Source organism: Prosopis cineraria, unplaced genomic scaffold, assembly GCF_029017545.1.
Source record: "Prosopis cineraria cultivar Desert tree isolate PC_DT_omini unplaced genomic scaffold, ASM2901754v1 PC1249, whole genome shotgun sequence".
NCBI lineage: Eukaryota > Viridiplantae > Streptophyta > Magnoliopsida > Fabales > Fabaceae > Prosopis > Prosopis cineraria.
In genome coordinates this window covers 1,968-21,698 of record NW_026556574.1, presented here as the reverse complement: position 1 = coordinate 21,698, position 19,731 = coordinate 1,968, and the positions used below count along the sequence as shown (strand labels likewise).

The following is a 19,731-nucleotide window of genomic DNA, read 5'->3' as shown; positions in this document are numbered from 1 at the left end:
TAATATCGTTATCGATCTTGTAATGCTCATGAATCAAATTGATTTGTAATAAAAATGAATCTTTATTTCACCTCAATTGGAGATAGTTGTCTAAAAATTGTTTTTCGCATTTACACAAACTCAGACCCAAGATCATGTGCTTAAATGGTCACAATTCCTTCAAGTAGGATCAATGGTTGCTAGTCGAGGTTTGTGGATTTGAACAAAGAGAGGGTATAACATTCTCTCCTTATATGGGCTTGACCGAATCTATTCCCAATTAATTATACATTAATCATCGGCCAAAAAAATCTTCGTTTAAAACAAAACAAAGAAACAGAATAATAAGCCAAGAAAAAATCACTAATTAATTAATCCATTTTGAATCCAAAGCCCATACCAACTTTGTGCTACATTAAACCACATATTCACTCTATACAATATACATTCTGCAGTCTAATGCATTTTCTATGATACACTTGTAATGTACATCAAGTCTAAACGTTAAATTTATAAGTATAAATACGGCGTTTTGTAAAACTATATATATATATATGAACTGTTGGAGTATTCAAAAAATCTTATGTCGTGTTTAGATCAAGAGATATTTGAATTTGGACCAGATCTATTATTAGGGTACATTAAAATTGATGGATTTGAATTTGATCCAAACCAAAATAAATTTTATTATTTTTAAAATTTCAAATACTTGCTGTAACATAATTATTTTAAATGTGAAACCTAACCTCCCTTTTTCAGTAAAAAAGGAAATATTACTAGACAGCTCCATACAAGCATTTTAATTATACCCAAAAATCCCACCAAATATACAAATAGTTGAAAGATCCTGGCGACTTGGTTGTAAATAATTTTTTTTTTTATGAATTGACCACTAAACCCCTCCTCTCTACCTTGTCCGGACGGTGGTCCCAAACCTACCAGGTGAACTTCCCTGTAACGGGGGAGTAAATAACAATGATGGTGTATCTGAAATTGGGAGCTGCGCTGAACATGGAGGCTTGAGTGAGGATATCCAGATGAGAACGAGGCAGAGGGACTATCCTTGAGATCTGTTGCAGTGGTAGACACGGTGGTGGCGAAGAACACGACGGAGGTTGCGATGGACGGAAGAATGTGAGAAAGAACAAAGTTCAATATTTTTTTACAAAAAAAAAACCATAGGTGTTGTCTTCAACCTCACTGCCACTACATTGTTCGATTCCAAACACTTTGTCTTTGATAATATAACCATCGTGAATTCTCATAGTGGCTTGGGGTTTCAGATATGTGATGGAAGTAAGTTGTCTAGGAGTTCCTGAGGAAGAAGAAGAAGAAGGACGATGCGCACTGCGAAGAAAGAAAAGGAGGGAAGAGAAAAGGAAGAGAGAGGAGGCCTGGTGGGAGCACTTCTAAGTGCTTTAAATCAGGGGTATTTTGGTCCACTCATAAAAAATCTTATTTACAGCCAAGTGATCTTCAGGGACCTCACAGCCTATAAAGCATCGATATTTCAAATTACTTCACGCATCTGTATTGGTATTGTATTTGATATCGATACTTATTCAATATATATTCATAAAAATATCAGAATATTATTTTTAAATTTAAAAAATTTTAAAACGTATCCTATATCTCTAGATTATAAGTAGATACTACACATATTAATAAAGACTAAGCACTACACAATTAGATAGAAATAGAAAAAAAAATAATAAATAATTATATTTTGTTTAGTATTACTATAAAGGACTACATATGTATGTTAGTTTGAATATTTTTTGAATTGAAATTATATTTTTATAATTTTTCTTACAAACGTGTCTGTATGTTCACCATTGCATCCTTAATCATCAGCTTCAAACTTGGTCGGTGTGATTCGTGGTTTAAGGTATTATAATTTAAATTTTTGTATATTACATCTAAACAAATGATTTTAAATGTACATTCAAAATTTAATTTTTTTATTAATACTATTTAATTCAAATTTGATTGATCGATGCGAATTAATTTTCTGTTACTATATAAGTTGATGAAACAAGTGCCCGGTCCAACATTAGATCTTTAGCATGGGAAATGCAGATTCTGAATTGAGCAGGTTACTGTAATTACAAGCCTCTTTTCTTTTCCACTTTCTATGTGTTTCCTGACTAAATCTTGAAAAATAATATTTAGGTTTCAAAAGTTTAATTTAATAACGATTAAGTTTTAAAAAATTTTGCCGAGATGTTTATTGCAATATTGGTTTAATTTAACAGTATTAAGATTATGGAACTGAAAGCACGTTTTATAATTAAAAATTAAGAAACTAAATTAAAATTTTATGTAAAATTAAAGGATTAAGCATATATATTGTCATGAAAAATAAGAATTAGAATTTAAACCACCTTCTACGACGAAAATGATAGGAGAACTCAAATGCCAATACCTTTAATCGGACAGTTTAGAATTATTATCAGCCTTCTTTTCTTTTTTCCCCTGGGGGAGCTAAGGTATTGTTATGAGCTATTTAATTTTGTCATTTAGTCATGGTATTAAAACCAACTCAAGTTGGGTAGTTAGACCGGTGAATCGATGAACCAGTCCTCTTGCTGATCTGATCTAGAATTTTGGACAAGTCAAGAGGATGGATTTTATATATTTTTCTCTCATTATTGAGGACTGAAAGTTGAAACAACACTAGTGTTTTGAGTTAATCATGATTGGGTTGATTTGGTTCAATCACATTTTAGGCTATTGACCCTTCAATTACTATCTTGAACGGTTCAGCACAGGTATTAACTATCGTAAAACACCTCTTAATCTTACACAAGTGTTTTCCTAATTTCTTTTACAACTCCAAGAATAGGGTTGTGACCTATCTTAAATGTTTTGGATGTTCTTAATAGCTTCCATTGAATCCCAAAAAAAAAAAAAACAACTTAATCTTTCTAGATGCTCATCATTTCGGTTGTAGTGCAAAGGAAACTAACCTATTTTCATCATAAATCCACCTCCCTAGCTAGCTACCATGTTCATCTCAAATAAGTCCACCACATCCAAGGTTTGTTTATATTAAAATAATTTCTCTTTCGTTTGTTAAAAAAAAAAAAGTCTCTTCCATGGAGCTATAATGCCATTCTCCCTTCATTATATATATATATATATATATATACTCCATTTGATTATATCTATAAGTAATTTCTAACATATTTATTTTTTGAGATAAAGAAAAATTTTAAAATTCATTTAACTATGTCTGAAAAATTAATAAAATTTCAACTTTATCCTTATTAATAAAAGAATGAGCTAGTGAGAAGCCCTGGAAAATTTTTAATAATATACTATAACATTTAATGGAAATATGAAAGAAAAAACTAGTGATAAAAAAATTAATGACATATCTTATTATTAGGACAAAAAAAGTCCATTCATGCCTTGTATACTTAGCTTTGTATACTTAATGTATTTTTATCCAATCAAATTAAAACAAGTAAATTTTAATGTTTTAAAATATTAATAATAATAATTTATTATAGAATAAATAATCTATAATGATACATATATCTTGATTCGATTAGAAAGAAGCACCTTAAGATAAGATGATGTGAGTATTGAATTTAAAAACTTAAATTATGATAAGATCTTAATTAATATATTTGATATTAATTTTTATATGAAGTCCTTAAATTGTCATTCTCTAGAACAATCAGGCCCAAAAAATTCTCTAGAACAAATATTACATTTTTGGAGGTGTCTTATAGGCCTTGCATACACACAATTACTTTGTTCCTAATTAATATTACCTAACTAATCATTCTACTTTCGTCACCATAAACATAAGCGATGTGTGATGGATATTCCTTTTTAGTCATGATTTTTTTGGCCAGATTTTCAGTCACAACTTTTCTGGGACGATGGCCCACAAAACAATAAAACGCTCTCAAGGCCACAATTGTTTTAGAAGAAAATTTTGTCTAATTCCCGTACAGAACAAAAAACAAATCTATCAAAAAGTTTAGATATTTAGAAGGAATTATTTAACATGATAGAAAAATTGATGAAAATGTTGTACATATAAAATACAAGTTGGGTGGTTTAAACAGGAAAATGCTAAAAGAGTTATTTATGATCGAAAGATGCTTAATAAATTTAAAAAAAAAGTTTTATCGAATTATTATAAGACCAACCATATATATTATATGGTGATGAATATTGAGCTTTAAAGGAACAACACGGGAGCATATTTAAAGTTGAAGTAACGAAGATAATAATGTTGAGATAGATGAGTATATACTTGAAAAGATAAAATAAAAAAAATGAGCATACAAGAAAAAGTAGGTGTGGCATCTATTGATAGAAAATGATAGAAAATTATTGAAGATAATTTGGACATGTATAAAGAAGGTCATGGGAAGCACCAATGAGAAGACGAACAATCTTGAGTTATGTAAAGATGGGTAGAAGGCAACTAAAGAAAACACATATAAAAATTATTGATTGAGACCTTTTAATTAATAATATTCCTAAAAGTTTGGTCAACAATAGAGCATAATGGTATTATGCAATTCATAAAATTGATCTCATCTAATAAGATAAGAATTGTTGCTGTTGTTGTTGTAATATTAAAAAAGTAATGAATTTTACTATTACACTTTTGATAAAAAGGAATATGTATTACAATATTGCAATATCCTCCTTTTTCATTATCTCCTGCGAGGGACGAAATAAATTGTCCCATATCTAGTGATCATACTTCAATTGTTTTTAGATGCATAGATCTCCGCACACACTAAATGTACGTACTTAAAAGAAAAAAAAACATATTTATATACATGCATCCGCTTTTTTGGCCAAAAATAATATATCACAAATTTAATTAATTAAAACATGCATTAAAGTTTTATAAATTGATGATATTCCCATACGTATGAAGAGAGCATGATTTTCACCTGGATCCACTACTAAGTGGTGATGTCTTGTTACCAATCAATTTGAAACCCATTCAAGTTCCATTTCGTTGGTGTGCCACCAAATAATGGGTTGAATTATTACATTTACTGTTTTTATAATTGGACTTTTCTGGTTTCCTGGCTATGGTGCGTCCACTTCTCTGTTCTTATCCTGACAAATCCCTTACTTCCTTTTGCAAATTGCATGGTATCACTCTCATAGGTAATAGACCCTCTTTTTACTATTGCTATCACTACTATTTCAATCTATTTAATTTATTTCCAAATAAAACTATTTTATTTTGATCAAAATCTATTTGGCAACAGTTGATCACTCCCCAATCACTAAATTATTAACTATATTTTGATTGTTTTGATAACTAGTCCAATTTTTAATTGATTAAAAAAATTTTAATTTTAATGTTTTGCTTTTAAAAATATATTCTTGAAATATCAAAGAACGAAGTTATACTTTTTTGAACCGAGAAAAAAAAATTAGCCACTGTTCAATTGATATTTTTTATGCGGATTAGGCTGACCAGCTTCCGTAACCCACAATTCCCAATTATAGGATTACACGAATGCCTAGTACTGCATTATTATCATCGTACGTTAAAGTTGGATCACTTGGAAAATCCTTTCAAAAGATTCCTATTAATTAATATTCTTGTCACTCACCTTTTCTTTTCTTTTCTTTGTAATGTTCTACTTATCACTAACTTTAACAATTCTGATCAAAGAAAACCTTGCAAAAATTGATGATACGTCTCATAAAGAAAAACTAAGTATACAAACGCAATAAGATTCCCTCAGTGTGCCTTTTCTTTGATTACATATGTTTCTTACATTTCAGAAGAATTATAATATGTGAAATTTTAATAAGCTTTTTTCCAAATGTCATATTGTTAATGATAATGATCTACATATTTGTTGTATTTATCAATACTGATCATATATACTAGGACAACCTAGCAAAAGTGGTCTCTAATTATAATAAATAGTCATGTCTAAAACAATTAGAGTAACTTATTTGTTGTGTCTAAAACAATAACCCTTCAGGAACTTTAAGAAAATAATATTTCATGGTAAACAAAATTAGGTCCTGCTAAGAGGAAGATGTACTCAGTTTATAACCTGTGAACAATCAACTTTTCCGTAATTTTTTTTTTGAAATATAGACTTACTTTTAAAATCTATTAGGTCCTGATTATTTTTTCATTAATTTTAAAATTAAAAAATAGACTTAATATAATTTTAATAATATATAATAACTATATATTAGAAAAATGGGATAACTATTAATAAAAACGATAAATTCCTATGGTTCTTATTTTAAAAATTAACCTCAGTACATATTTAATTGAAAAATATAAAGATGCATATAACATAGTATTTTTTTATTAAACTATAGAGTTAAAAAAGAAGCTCTGTAGACAGGACTGTTGCTGAATTAATGAGTAGTCATACTTGTATATCTATCTAGTGGATGAGCTTTTTTTTTTTTGAAAAAAAAAAGATTACAGGTTGAAAGTTGTTATGCATGGTATTCACGCACATTTTAATCCATCGATCGTGATTAAAATTTTAACAATTTGGGTGAAGGTGAACTGCTTAAATTATGATTCTTAGTTAATAAAAATTCGCTACATTGAATTATAGTATTGCTCTGGCAAAAAAAAAAAAACATTATAGCATTGCATTTGTGAAAGGAGCCCCACTATTTATTTTGATATTAATGAGCCCCACTACTTTATCTATTGGAAATATTAACTGAGAACCTTATAAAATCTAATATTTATATTGAAAAGCCTAAAAAATGAAATTTATTTTTAGAGGGAAATGACACTTAGGACTTGACATTTAGTGACAACTATATTCCTAAACATTCTTAAAGAATGATGAATGGGGTGTGTGTGTGTATTTAGACATTTTACAAAATATGGAAGTTTTAGTTACAAATTGTTGGAAGTAAGGGCTTAATAAGTCTCTTGTTATACGACAACAGTACAACTAATATTTTAAAGTTTAACCGTCAGTAAATTTTTTTTTTTTTGTTGGGGTACTTAATTGTGATTCCTTTCCAGGGATTAAAGCACTATATTTGTGGTTAGCAAGACGAGAGTATCTTCATTTACTTTTCCAAAACTCATACATGCTCACCAACAATATAAGGTTTTCTCACTAACATCAAATAATGGATTTTCAACAAAGTGATGCTTGGTTCAACTGATTAAGAAAGTTAAATCAGCTTATCCTAGAATCTCATGAATAAGACTTAGAATATGTAATCACTTTAAATAAATATGTCAAAACATCATTGGAATACCTATGAAGCCATCGTTAGTAATAACGGTTCCACACAACGAGAGTTTAAATTAATCTGAATAGGGATTCTCAATACTCCCAAGCTTTTCAAGATGTTGGATGATCAAATAATAAAATGGGTTTTCAGGTACGATTCATCCAAAAACTCATTAGGGTTGAGCTAAACTGAATTATTAAAACACAAGCTTATATGGTCAAGAGTTTTATGACCTCAATATCACAAACTTAACATTAAATTTCAACTCTCAAGAACAGCTCTTTTAGACCAATAGTAGTAGTAGTAGCAGCAGCAGCAGCAGCAACAGCAGTAGCAGTAGCAGTAGCAGTAGCAGCAGTGGCAATAGCAGCAGTAGTAGCAGTAGCAGTAGTAGTAGTAGTTTTCTTGGCTCTTGGCTCTCATTTTCTTTCTCTTGGCTCTCATTCACGGTGGCAAAGAGAGGGGGAACTAGCAGGGGCCACGGCTCTCCCAATTTTCATGAATTTTATTTCTATTATATAGGTATTACATACTTTCGGCTCTCCTAGAATTTATGAAAATATTATAGTATATATGTTTTTTAATTTTGCCCCTCTTATTTTTAAATCCTGGCTCCGCCCCTGCTCATTCACAGATCTTTATCTTCTTCTTTTTTTATATCAAATCTTTATCTCCTTTTTGTATGCTTCACAAGGAGTCATTTGGACGGTGGTCCATGCACAGAATCTGTACTCCAATTCTTAGAAAGTCCATTTTCCCTTTTTGAAAGTAAATATATACTCCTCTGAACCAAAATATAAGTAATTCTTAACTAATTTATACTTCTAAAAAATTGATTAAATTCTTGATTTTTTAAAATTTTTCATATTTTCGAATTATACACTTAAGTAGAATAAATATAATATTTGATTTATTCAAAATATTCTGATTAATTACTTGAATTTAGTATAATAAAAATAAGGGTATAATTTTTTTTAAAAAAAATACCTGGCCAATGTCCTAAATATTTTGGACCAAGCAATGCTTTTAAAAAATTCCATATATTGTGATCCAGAAATATATATATATATATATATAAAGGGTTCCTTAAAAAGAGTTCTAACTTCTGACTAACAGAAAGCCAAGTGAATTAATGTAGAGTAAAGCTATTGAAAACATTAGCAAGTCTCATAATAAAAATAAGGTTTATAAGTTTAATAAGTTATCTCATCGAGTAAACTAGTTTTTTGGAGTGCACTCTTCCTTTCAACTTCTGTTGATCACTTTCATTTAATTTTTTTCTCAAAGACAGTCATTGGTAATGGTTAATTAACATCGTATATGGACAAGAAATAACACATGTAAGAAATAATTAATATTATAATTTTTAATAATAAAAAACAATTTCAAAAAGCATTTCTTGTGCATTAATAATTAACTAAAAAACATATATACTATAATTATCGACAATTATTGCGATACTAAAATTATTGACAATTATTGCGCCCTTAATTTGCTACCACGAATTCACCCTTTGTGTGGCTTTGGCTTTGAACGCGTGATCTTTGATTTTACCATAGACTTGTCGGAAGCTACTTGGCTACATGAAGGGTTTTCTTTATGTATAAATATGGCTAGGTCATATTGGAACTCTCATTCGATCAATATTAAATATTTAACAAAACCAGTCACTTTCTTTTCTTTCTTTATTTTCTTGCTTCTGGGCTAAAGTACGTACTCCAAAATTCAAGTGATCAGGTAATAATTTAGATTTTAGCACTCCGAAACATGACATTTCTTCTTCTTCTTCTCTCATTAAGTTAATTTCTTTGAAGAGAACGTAATAACTTCTTCTGTGGTCTTTGTTGGATGTTACTGCTCGATCAGTTAGTTCTATTTTGTAGGCTATTTTCGGAGAGCATGTTAGCGTATTGAACCGGTTCGGTCCATTCACTTTGAGTTAGATCTGAGGATTGTGCGGAGTGTATGTGCGTATAGGGGTTTTGAATGAATTTATTACTTCATATAGGGTGTACATTGATCAATTTAGTTAGACTCAGTATTAATTGACCAAAACCACTGAACCGAACTGACCTAAATAGTTTGGATAAAATCAAACCAAATTTTACATGATAACCAAAATCAACTTGAAATAATGTGGTTGAGCTCAATTTTTTAGTCCTGCTCATTAGTATCAAATAACACCTTAACCTTATTTTAAAATATTTTTTTATTTTAAAGTATTAATTTAACAAGATTAATGTTTTATAATGTTAAATATTGGATTAAACAAAAAATTAACAAACTATAATGACAATATCTAGTTATTATTGATTGTCATTCTTTTGGGGTGATAGCGAGTTCTAAAAGTTAAATTTTTAAAGGCAACTTTTAAAAGTCGCCTCTAAAAGATTGAACTTCTATGACAATAATTAAAGTTGCCACTAATTATAACCTTTTAATGGCAACATATGTTTCATTGTTGAAACTTAAACTTTTGATAGGAACTTGCAATGGCTGTCACTAAAAGTTTGACAATCAATGGTGATATTTTAGAGTCACCAAAAAAAAAAACTCACACTTTCAATGGCACCTTTGATCGAAAGGTGAGACTTTTAGTGGTGGCTTTTATGGTTGCCACAAATTGTTCACTCTAAATGGTGACTCATATTTGCGTTAAAAGTCATTGCTAAAAGTTTTTTTTTTTGTACTGATTTTATAATACATCATGTAAATATGGATTGAATTTTAATTTGTCCCATTGATATGTTAATTTTGAATTCAATGATCGCGAGGGGAACAAGAGAAGAGGATGAAAAAGGGAGAGAAAGATGACATAGTCACCTAAATCTAGGTGTGGGGTTGGGATTCAAATTTGGATCTAGAAATTTAGATTTAAAATATTGGGAGTAGATTGAGCATGAGACTATGAAAATTTGGAATAGTGGGTACTGAGAGAGCATTGAGATTTTAAAATAATTTAAGTATTATGAATGATTTTTTTATTGAGAATTTTATTTAAAACCATTTAATTCTTATATTTTTAGTGGAGTCATTATTCATTTTATTTTTTTAAACTTTTTCTAGATTTGTACTAAAACCATTGATATGGTTTAAAATAACTTTGATTTTTATATATTTAATTTGTTGTTTAATTTTTTATAGCAAATCAAGTTAATTGTTATACGTGGAAGATTATATTAATTCAAAAAAAAGTAGTTGGAGCTGGAGTTCGAATGTCAATTGTCACGCACATATATATACATATATAACATAACCTAATTTATATGGTTATATACACTAGAAAATTAAATTTTAATATCAGTGAAATGTACATCATTTATGTCTTACCATCCGCCACTGTAGCCCATTCCATAAACATGACTACTTGTTGTCACAAAATATGAAAGTCATTGCAATCTGAAAGTGCAATTAGTTTGGGTTTTTTTTTTTTTTTGGGGGGGGGGGGGATGTACCGTACATGTGTTTTCCTGCAACAGTTTCTGAGTCTTCGTCAATGACGATCCCTCCATGAAAAGTCCGATTTCGTTTTGTGCTTCTTACAGTACAATTCTCTCACAATTTTTTCAGGAGATCAGCTCCAAGCAATTAATAATGGATTATGAACCTCCATTGTTAGAAGCCTCCCAGAAACTTCTCCGAAGATCGTCAGACACGAGAACGATGAACTCCAAGTCAACAACATCATCAATATTATCAACGGCAGTGGAGAGCAGTACTTGTGAGCTACCTGTGATTGATCTTGGCCGTTTAAACAGCAATACTGACCATCTTGAGAGAGAAGAGTGCAAGAAGCAAATAATTGAAGCTGCTAAACAATGGGGTTTTTTCCAACTTGTGAATCATGGGATATCACAACAATTCTCGCAGATGTTGCTGTCGTCAGAGGGATTAATCAAAGCGTTTCATAGGCCTTTTGCAGATAAGTCCCAACAATCTTCCACAACTGTTCATTACAAGTGGGGCAACCCTTTTGCTACTAATCTCAAGCAGCTTCTATGGTCAGAAGCCTTCCATATATTTTTTCCACATGGACAAGCAAACATGGATGAAGACGACCACCACACATGTCTTAGGTATACATTATTTCGTATGTGTGTATATACACAAATATATTTGTGCAGAACTTTAGCTTTGTATTATTAAAACATAAAAGAAATCTCGCATTTAAAAATTAGAAGATGGACCACAAATTTATAAGCTTAGAAAGTATTTAAACAAATGGCTTAAGTTATTTTGATAGAGTATACTATCCTTAAGTATACTTAAGTCATTTAGTTAGATGCTTTCTAAACTTAAATTTTTAAATCTATCATTTAATCTTTAGATGTGGGACTTCTTTTATGTTCTAATGTGTGTGTGTGTGTGTGTTTTTTTTTCTTTTTATATTATCAAGGTGAGGATGGATAAGTTTAATTTAGGACACAAAAGGATATGTAGAGCCTAGACCTATCAATATTGAATTCAATATAATTTATATAAAAGTAGTAAAGTAATTCATTATAAGAGGATGTGTGTTTAGTTTCATTCATATATAAACTCCCCATAAGATGCGTTTAGTAAGTTTCAGTCGAAACTGCATTGCTTAGGAAAAATAAGGGGATCCAGACGCTCTTCCAAATTTGGTATTCTACAAATAAGTTTAGGAAAAATATAACCGTTGGTTCAATCCTGATATTTTTAGTGTATTTTGGTATTAGTCCTTATACTTTTTTTAATTGCTCCAAATTCCTTAAATTTCATTAGTTTGATGTACCTTAGTTTTTATCATCATTGGCAAAGTTAAATCTGCTAATGTATGGATATGTTTGTTAATTTTGCTGCTAAGTTGATAAAATTATGATGTTTTGGACATTGTAAGAGAAAAATGACTATTGACCTTTCTGCCTACGTGTTCTATTCATGTCTTCTTTCATCTAAAAGCATCATCCATCGCATGTTTAAGAATTTTGATTTAATCTTCTACTTGTTTTTTTTTCCTTTTATTCATTTTTTATACAACTTACATAATTTTAACATGGCAACACATATAGTAACACAGTTTGTGTACACGGTTGCCATTGTTAAGTCCTTAAATATCATATTCTAAGACATAGGAGCTAACTTTACAGACCAATAAAACTTCAAAGACTTGGAGCAACGAAAAAAATTATAGAACTAATACCAAACAAGCTAAAAATATAGGGGACCAACAATTATATTTTTATAAGAAACTATCCTCCCTTGACATTTTTTAGAACATAGGATAGATAGAAGATTAAAATGATGAGATTGAACTCGCGATTTGTCACAACTAAGAATGAATTTCATGTCACTAGGCTAAAGCCGCTGGCGAAAGATTAGTCTTTCATTTCCTTTAACTATCAAGAAGAGTATATATACAAGCATAGCTTTCCCCTTCCCTTTAATTTATTGTTTTGTTGATTTTGTTGTTATCATATATTCCCTTCGATCTTTATCATAAGACATTTTTTAAAAAAGATTGATGATACTTATTATAAGTCATTTGTTGGGGTATTAATTAGGTTTTCTCAATATATATTACCCTTATTTAAAGTCATTAATTGTGAGATAAAATATATTGTAAATGTAAAAATGTTCCTCTTAAATATGGATAAAATTGGAAATTTATTCCATTTTCAAATAAATTGATGATTTAATCATTTCTCATTAATTGTAGTGAGATGGTTAGGTTTGAGAGGTGTCTTATAATAAGGATTGAAGGGAGTATATTTTTGGATTTCAACCTATTGTTTGGTCAATCCTCTATATGTGTAAAAAGAAACTGTAACATATACTCCCTCTGGTCTAAAATATAAACAATTTTTAGAAAAAATCTGCGTACAAATAAAATCCTCATTCTTATAAAGATATATATTGCTCTTTTTCTTACCATTTGTTCTAATTATCAATGCATTTCATGATGAGTGATAAATAACTTTACATAATGATCTAAGTTAATAATAAATATAATGAGGAAAATGGGTAGGAATTTCACATGTAATAGATTACTCATATTTTGAACTTAAATTAATGAAGGGAAAATACTTATAGTTTGTAATGGAGGGAGTATATAATTTGGGGCATTATAAATAGGTACTTGTTATTATTTTTCACGTCTATAATTAATTAGTTACACAATTCTAATAATAATTATTTAATCTTTAGATCGATTACTGAAGCATTTGTGAGAAAGGTGGCTCCTCTGGCAGAAAGCTTGGCGGAAATCTTGGGTCAGGAATTGAACATCAAATCCAGCTACTTCCGAGAAATGTGTTTGCCAAACACGAGTTTTCTTCGGTTAAACAGATACCCGCCATGTCCGATTCCCAAACTGGTGTTTGGTTTGTTGCCTCACACTGACTCCACTTTCCTGTCCATCGTGTACCAAGGCCAGGTTGAGGGATTGCAATTGCTGAGAGATGGAAAATGGATTGGAGTGAAACCAAATCCTCATGTTCTATTGGTCAATGTAGGTGATTTATTCGAGGTATATTTGTCTTACTCTCTTCACTCCATCTTATTATATGCTCACTGGCTCCAAAATATATACATTTTTTCTCCCAGCTACTTTTAATTTAAAATATAAGCAACTTAATATCTGCAAAAGGGCAGGACTTATATACTTCATCATATACACTTAACATACTTTAATCTAATTAAATCCAAACAAGTGAATTTTAATGTAATTATAATATTAATAAGAAGAATTTGTTATGGAATAAATAATCTATAAGAAATTCACATGTCTTACTTTAATTGAAAACAAGCAACTTAAGTATATAAGGCTAAATATATTAGTTTTTTCCATTGTAAAATTCTTTCTTATTTTACCCTTATATTTATCAACTTAGATTCTTATATTTTTGAATTAATTACATTCTTCTCTGTCATCATAAATTGGAACTAATGAAAGAAAAGAAAAAACAATATATGTGTTCATTGAGAATAACGATTCTATTGGTATGTAGATTATTATTAAAAGTTGCTCATATTTTGGATTGAAGGGAGTATTTCCTCTTGTTCTATTTATGAGATAGAGAGCAAAAAAATTTATTCTATTTATAAATAATTCCATTAAATTTTTATCAAAAGTTTCCCATTTTGCGTCTCATTAAATGATGGAAGAAATTATATTATCAAATTATGTATAGTTAATAGGAAGCAAAGTTAGAAACTTATTAAATTTTTAAATAAAATTAATGGGTTTTGAGATGTTAGTTAGTTCAATGCACACAAAAGCACATGTTAACTAAAAATGTGTTTGGGTGTTAGTTAGAAAGGGGGGAAAGCTATGTTTGGAGACATGTAAATTTGAAATTTGATCAAATTTCTTATTTGAGCATTTAAAAATTTATGAATTTGGATTTTAAATATGAGATTTTAAATTCAGAATTCATTAATTCAAACACTATCTTAAAAAAATGGATATAATATGGTTCAATAACGATTTTCTTTTTTGTATTCCGGAGTTTAGAAAATTTAGGGAGATTATTTAATTGACAATATTTATCCTTTATTATCTTCATTTTCTTGATTATGGAAAAAAAATAGATTTTTTTTTTTGGGTGGGGTTGCTGTTGATCAAGTGAGGGGTTTTGACGAAGGATTCTATTATTTCCTGTTTCCTTCTTAACCATGGTCTTCTGTCCAAGCCTATAAAGATTTCTTGTATGTCAAAGATAAATATTAATATATGCCATGTAAAATTTATAAGAAGTGGTATTATTTATAAATTATAAACAATATAATGTAACTGACCTAAAACTTTGTAAAAATACATAGAAAAACGTGTCTAGTTTTTATGTATCTCATATTTAATTTTATATATATATATAAATATATATATAAGAGTTTAACTTATATTTAATGTAGCAAAACGGAAAAATGAATTTCTCAGATTCCTGAAATTAATATTTTTAATATAGAGTGACTCGATTGACTTCCCTCTCTTGAGTCTTGAGGTTCCGACTATTGAGACTTTTCTATTTGGCCGTAATTATAAGTTATCACTATAATGACTTGCTTGACTTTCCATCACTAAAGTGATCTTTAGTGTTGGAAAAATATACCTCAGAAGATAATTTTTGGCAGTGATTATAACTTATAAGTGATTACGAATCATAAGAACCTGCAGGTAGATGAACTCAGAAAGGACCGTTTATTACTCTAAAGGCTTATCCTATATAATATATTCCCTCTAGGTCACAATATATAGTACATCTTCCAAAAATCTTATTTGGTCTAAAATATAGAGTATTAGGTAGTTTTTACAACTTTTTTTCTAATTATAATCATACAGTCATGCTTCATTTATTACTCTTCTTAAAGAAATAATGCATTAAAAATTTAATTGTCATTATTAAAACACTTATATAGGATATTTAATAAAAGTATAATTAGAAAATATGTAAAAAAATTTAAGAGATTAAAATTTTTGTCTAATATATTTTTTTAGAACTATGAAATAGTTATCAATGCTTTATATTATTGGTCAGGAAGAGTATCTTAGTATACAATAATGATGACCTTAAGATTTTAAATTTTCAAACATGGTCATCTTCCGTATATATTGTTTTTTGATGATACTATCATTACCAGTAGCTAGAGATGAGAATTAGAACTAGCCCGATCCTTATTCTCGACTCATAGTAGCAAAACCTAAAAAGACAAGTAATTTCACTATCATCATGTACGTCGAGAAATATAGAGAGGGAATTAAGAATCATGATGATAATTAAAGAAGGAAAAAATTTTCCCACAAATGACCCCACAAGAACTGGGTTAACTAGGTTAAGGTTATATTTAATTTCCTGTGGAAAAAGAAACAACTGAAAACTTATGTGTGAGTGCGCGCGCCCGCATGCAGGCATTGAGCAACGGAGTATACAGAAGCATAATACACAGAGTGGTCGCTGCAGAGAAGGAAGAAAGGTTCTCTGTGGCATATTTCTATAGGCCTTTCGACGACGCAGTGATAGAGAGCCATGGCACGCCTAGGGTTTACAGAAGCTTCACTTTCAAAGAGTATAAACAGCAAAACGAGGAAGCTTTGAAGCAGACCGGTAATAAAGTGGGGCTCTCTAGGCTTCTTTTTGTCGAAGAACGTTGACTTGGCAAAAGCTTAATAGAGAATTCAGTTTGGGTATAGTGGTGTACTATAGTAGAGTGTCATTGAATGTTGTGTGGAGCTCTCTATTTCTGTTCATGTCAAAAACCCCTTCCAATTAGGGGATATATATATATATATATATATAAAACCATGCATGGTTGGGTTTGGTATGAAAGGCTAGTTGTTAATCTCTTATAACAAAACAAATTAAGGTTTGAATCTTTACTTGAATTTGTACTCATCTTTAGTATCCCACTGTGCCTTGAATATGTTTGATTCCAATATAATCAGGACACCTTTATGCCAAAAAAAAAAATGAAGGGTGTATGTATATTCACACGCCCCTAAGAAAAATCATATATGCTTCAACATTTGGTTTGGTGGAATGATTTATATTAAGGACTAGAAAAAACTTGAATAAAGTATCTTAAATTTAGGGTTTAAAAAGTGTTTTATAAGTAAATATAATTATTAGTCTGTAATTTTCATGGTGATTAGGACAGGCCACAATGTTTATAGCCTGTGAAAAAATAGCTTTTCTGTACATTTTTTTTTTAATAACGCAGAGTACAGTTTTGAAAACCCCTTGCATTTTTCTCCATGTACAAGATTTCAACCTAACATCTTGATATTGAAAAGAACATTTCTTACATATTGTAAATTGATGAGTGGCTGTAGATTTTTTTTATTGCAAAATCACAAAATAGACCAAAAAAATTTCCATTTAAAGAAATTAATTTCCCTGAGAAAATACATGACTTTAATACCAATTAACACCACTTGAAAGAATCATTAGGCGAAATTTGATTTTTTTTTAAATGATATTTACGTTCAACAATATGGTTTGCTTTTAAGTTTTGAGGAAAAATTGGGGGCTTAAAAATTCATGTATTTTACAAGTTCTAAAATACGTGAATTTTTAAATGGCTCAATTTGTAAGTGATTATGTCATACTAACAAATAAAATTAGTAAAATAAGGGTCATTCAAGAATTAACTAATCACTGTTATGTAATTATAACAAGCAAGTGGTTCAGAAACTAAATTTATTACCTATATGAACATGTTATTTTCATGATATTTATTTGTCAATTTACAAATGAGAGAACTTGTAAAATATATGAATTTTTAAACATTTCAATTTGTAATTGATTTATCAAATAACATTAGTAAAATAAAAAATGTCGTTCAAAAATAACAAGTTACAATTATATTATGGTTTGGAAGTGATTTAAAAGCTCGAGTGGCTATGTATATATATATTTCTTTTTTTTTATATGATTAAAAGAATTTGGTGGCTTGGTGGCCATAAGTTTTATTTTTTAAGTGCCCAAAGCGTCATGAGCTTAAACCATCAGCCACCTTCATTAATTATCGATTAAGTTGGGTGCCGATGGCCAGCGTTAGTGACTGTAAGGTTGCTTTTTCATTAAAAAAAAAAGTACAGTAAAGGAGAGACATCATATTGTCATTTTACTTTGAAATGTATTTACATTTTAGTCCTTAGGTATTGCAGTGTAAAATCAAGTTGTGTTGGTTCTTCCTTATGAAAAAGTTGGTCCAAAGATCCTTCATTATTGCAAATTTTCCCAATTTTTTTTCCCCTTTAAAAGAACAATCCTAATGTTACTTTTGATAAAGCTAAAATAAGGAAGGACTTGGGAACTTGAAAAGCAGGTAAAAACAACTGTTTACAAGAGATTTGTCATAATTCAATCCATTCACTTCACTTACATCTAATTTTCAAGAATCATTTGAAATTTATTATTACCGTTAGTTTGATCCTGACATTCTTGGCGAAAGAAGAAAAGATCCTAGCATAAATGAGCCACAGTAGGTTCTCAAGGATCATAGCACCCTTAAACACTCCACACCATTAATAAATATAAGTAATATATATCTAATTTATTTAAATTTGAATATATTCTAAAACAGTAAAAGTATGAAAAGATAATAGTAATAAGTTAAAATTCACATACCTTAATTTGATATACTAAATATAAGGCTAAGTGTATAAATTTTATGCTCTAGCCCACAGCGAAAAATATTATTATTTGGGGCGACTAGGACTATGCCCTGTAGCCGTCGTCTGGCAGCAGCATTTGTGGAGGGTGAGTTTCTTTTCGATGCTTCTACGTGGTTGCCGGCGATGAAGATGGGGGTTTGTAGGCGCAGCTGCGTGGATATGTTGATCGGACTAATAGGAGAAGGAAGGGCAATGGTTCTTGACCAGCAAGCATGAATTCGCAGAGATTTATATAGCCAGCTTTTGAAATTTCGAGTTTAAAACTGTTTAATTTGAAATGGTTATTGCCCAAGAGTGTTCTATTTGATTGATTGCCATTGAATGCCCTTCAATCGCAGAGGTCTTCAATGGTGTGCTTGTTCATTTTCGCTCTTTTTGGCTAGAGGAGGGGGAGTAATTTTAATAGAGGTGAGGGGAGGGTCCCTCCCAATCCCCCAATTTGGGGGAAGGTTTTGGAAGGACTTTTTTTGCCAAACAAGGGGAAGAAGCCTCCAAACATACAGGGTTTAAGGGTATTTTTGTAATTTTACATTTTATTTTTTCATGTCTTTACAGTTACCCTTTTTAACCTACCAAACATGTCACTCTTCATTGCACACTCACATCTTTCTTTCTTCTTCCCGTTCCTTTCCACCCATGCCCATTCTTCCACCAAATACAGACTGTTGATACAAATATTTTGAGAGTAAACTTTCATTCAATCTCTCAATAATTAATGCCTCAACTATCTAGTTCTTGAAGCCTGTCTTTACGCAATTCACTAGTTCAAAGGTTTTCAATCCAAGCAAGCTTAGACAAATGTGAAGCATCTTCTAAGAACCAAAAACATATGACAAATTTTCATATATAAAGTTAAGTCAAGGATTAATATTCAATATGTTGTAATGATGAAAACATGTTTTTTTTCAGGTATGTGGGAGTAGAAGAATCAGAAGAAGTGCAGGTATTCTAGTATTTTATAAAGTCAGAGAATAATCCTAAAGAGGATCCAATCCTACTTTGGTTATCAGGAGGTCCTGGTTTCTCTTCCTTTACAGGCCTTATCTATGAAATAGGTAAGAGCTAAACATTAACATTGCTCTCTCAAAACTCAAAACTCTCAATTACCTTCCGTTTTCCCCTGAAATCCTGAAAGTTGAGAGCGCAACTTTCTTTCCCATTTCCATCTCCTTCTCTCACAAAATTCCTTCTCCATTATCCTTTATGTTAGTCTCTTCTGTGTTATTCCAATTTTATCAGGATGTCGTTTTAATATCACTTCCTTAAGGAAAATAATTTATCATCTCAAATCTTTCTATTAAAAACATCACTCACAATGAGAGGAAAAACCTTATTTTTGTTCTGAAATTATGCCAGCATGCCCATATATATGGTGTGTGTGTGTG

At 30.1% G+C, this 19,731-nt stretch overlaps 1 protein-coding gene across 1 annotated transcript; it reads left to right on the top strand.

Annotated features, from left to right (window-relative positions):
• The first annotated feature begins 10,803 nt into the window (after window positions 1-10,803).
• On the top strand, window positions 10,804-16,321 carry LOC129299665 (gibberellin 2-beta-dioxygenase 8-like). Its single transcript, XM_054938122.1, has 3 exons — window positions 10,804-11,285; window positions 13,378-13,699; window positions 16,079-16,321. The coding sequence occupies exons 1-3, from the start codon at window positions 10,804-10,806 to the stop codon at window positions 16,319-16,321; spliced, it is 1,047 nt and encodes a 348-aa protein (XP_054794097.1).
• Window positions 16,322-19,731: the final 3,410 nt, after the last annotated feature.

Coding starts and splice junctions, on each gene's coding strand:
- LOC129299665 (XM_054938122.1), top strand. CDS start 10,804: ATGGATTATGAACCTCCATTGTTAGAAGCCTCCCAGAAACTTCTCCGA. Junction 11,286..13,377: donor GACCACCACACATGTCTTAG/GTATACATTATT, acceptor TTTAATCTTTAG/ATCGATTACTGAAGCATTTG. Junction 13,700..16,078: donor ATGTAGGTGATTTATTCGAG/GTATATTTGTCT, acceptor GCCCGCATGCAG/GCATTGAGCAACGGAGTATA.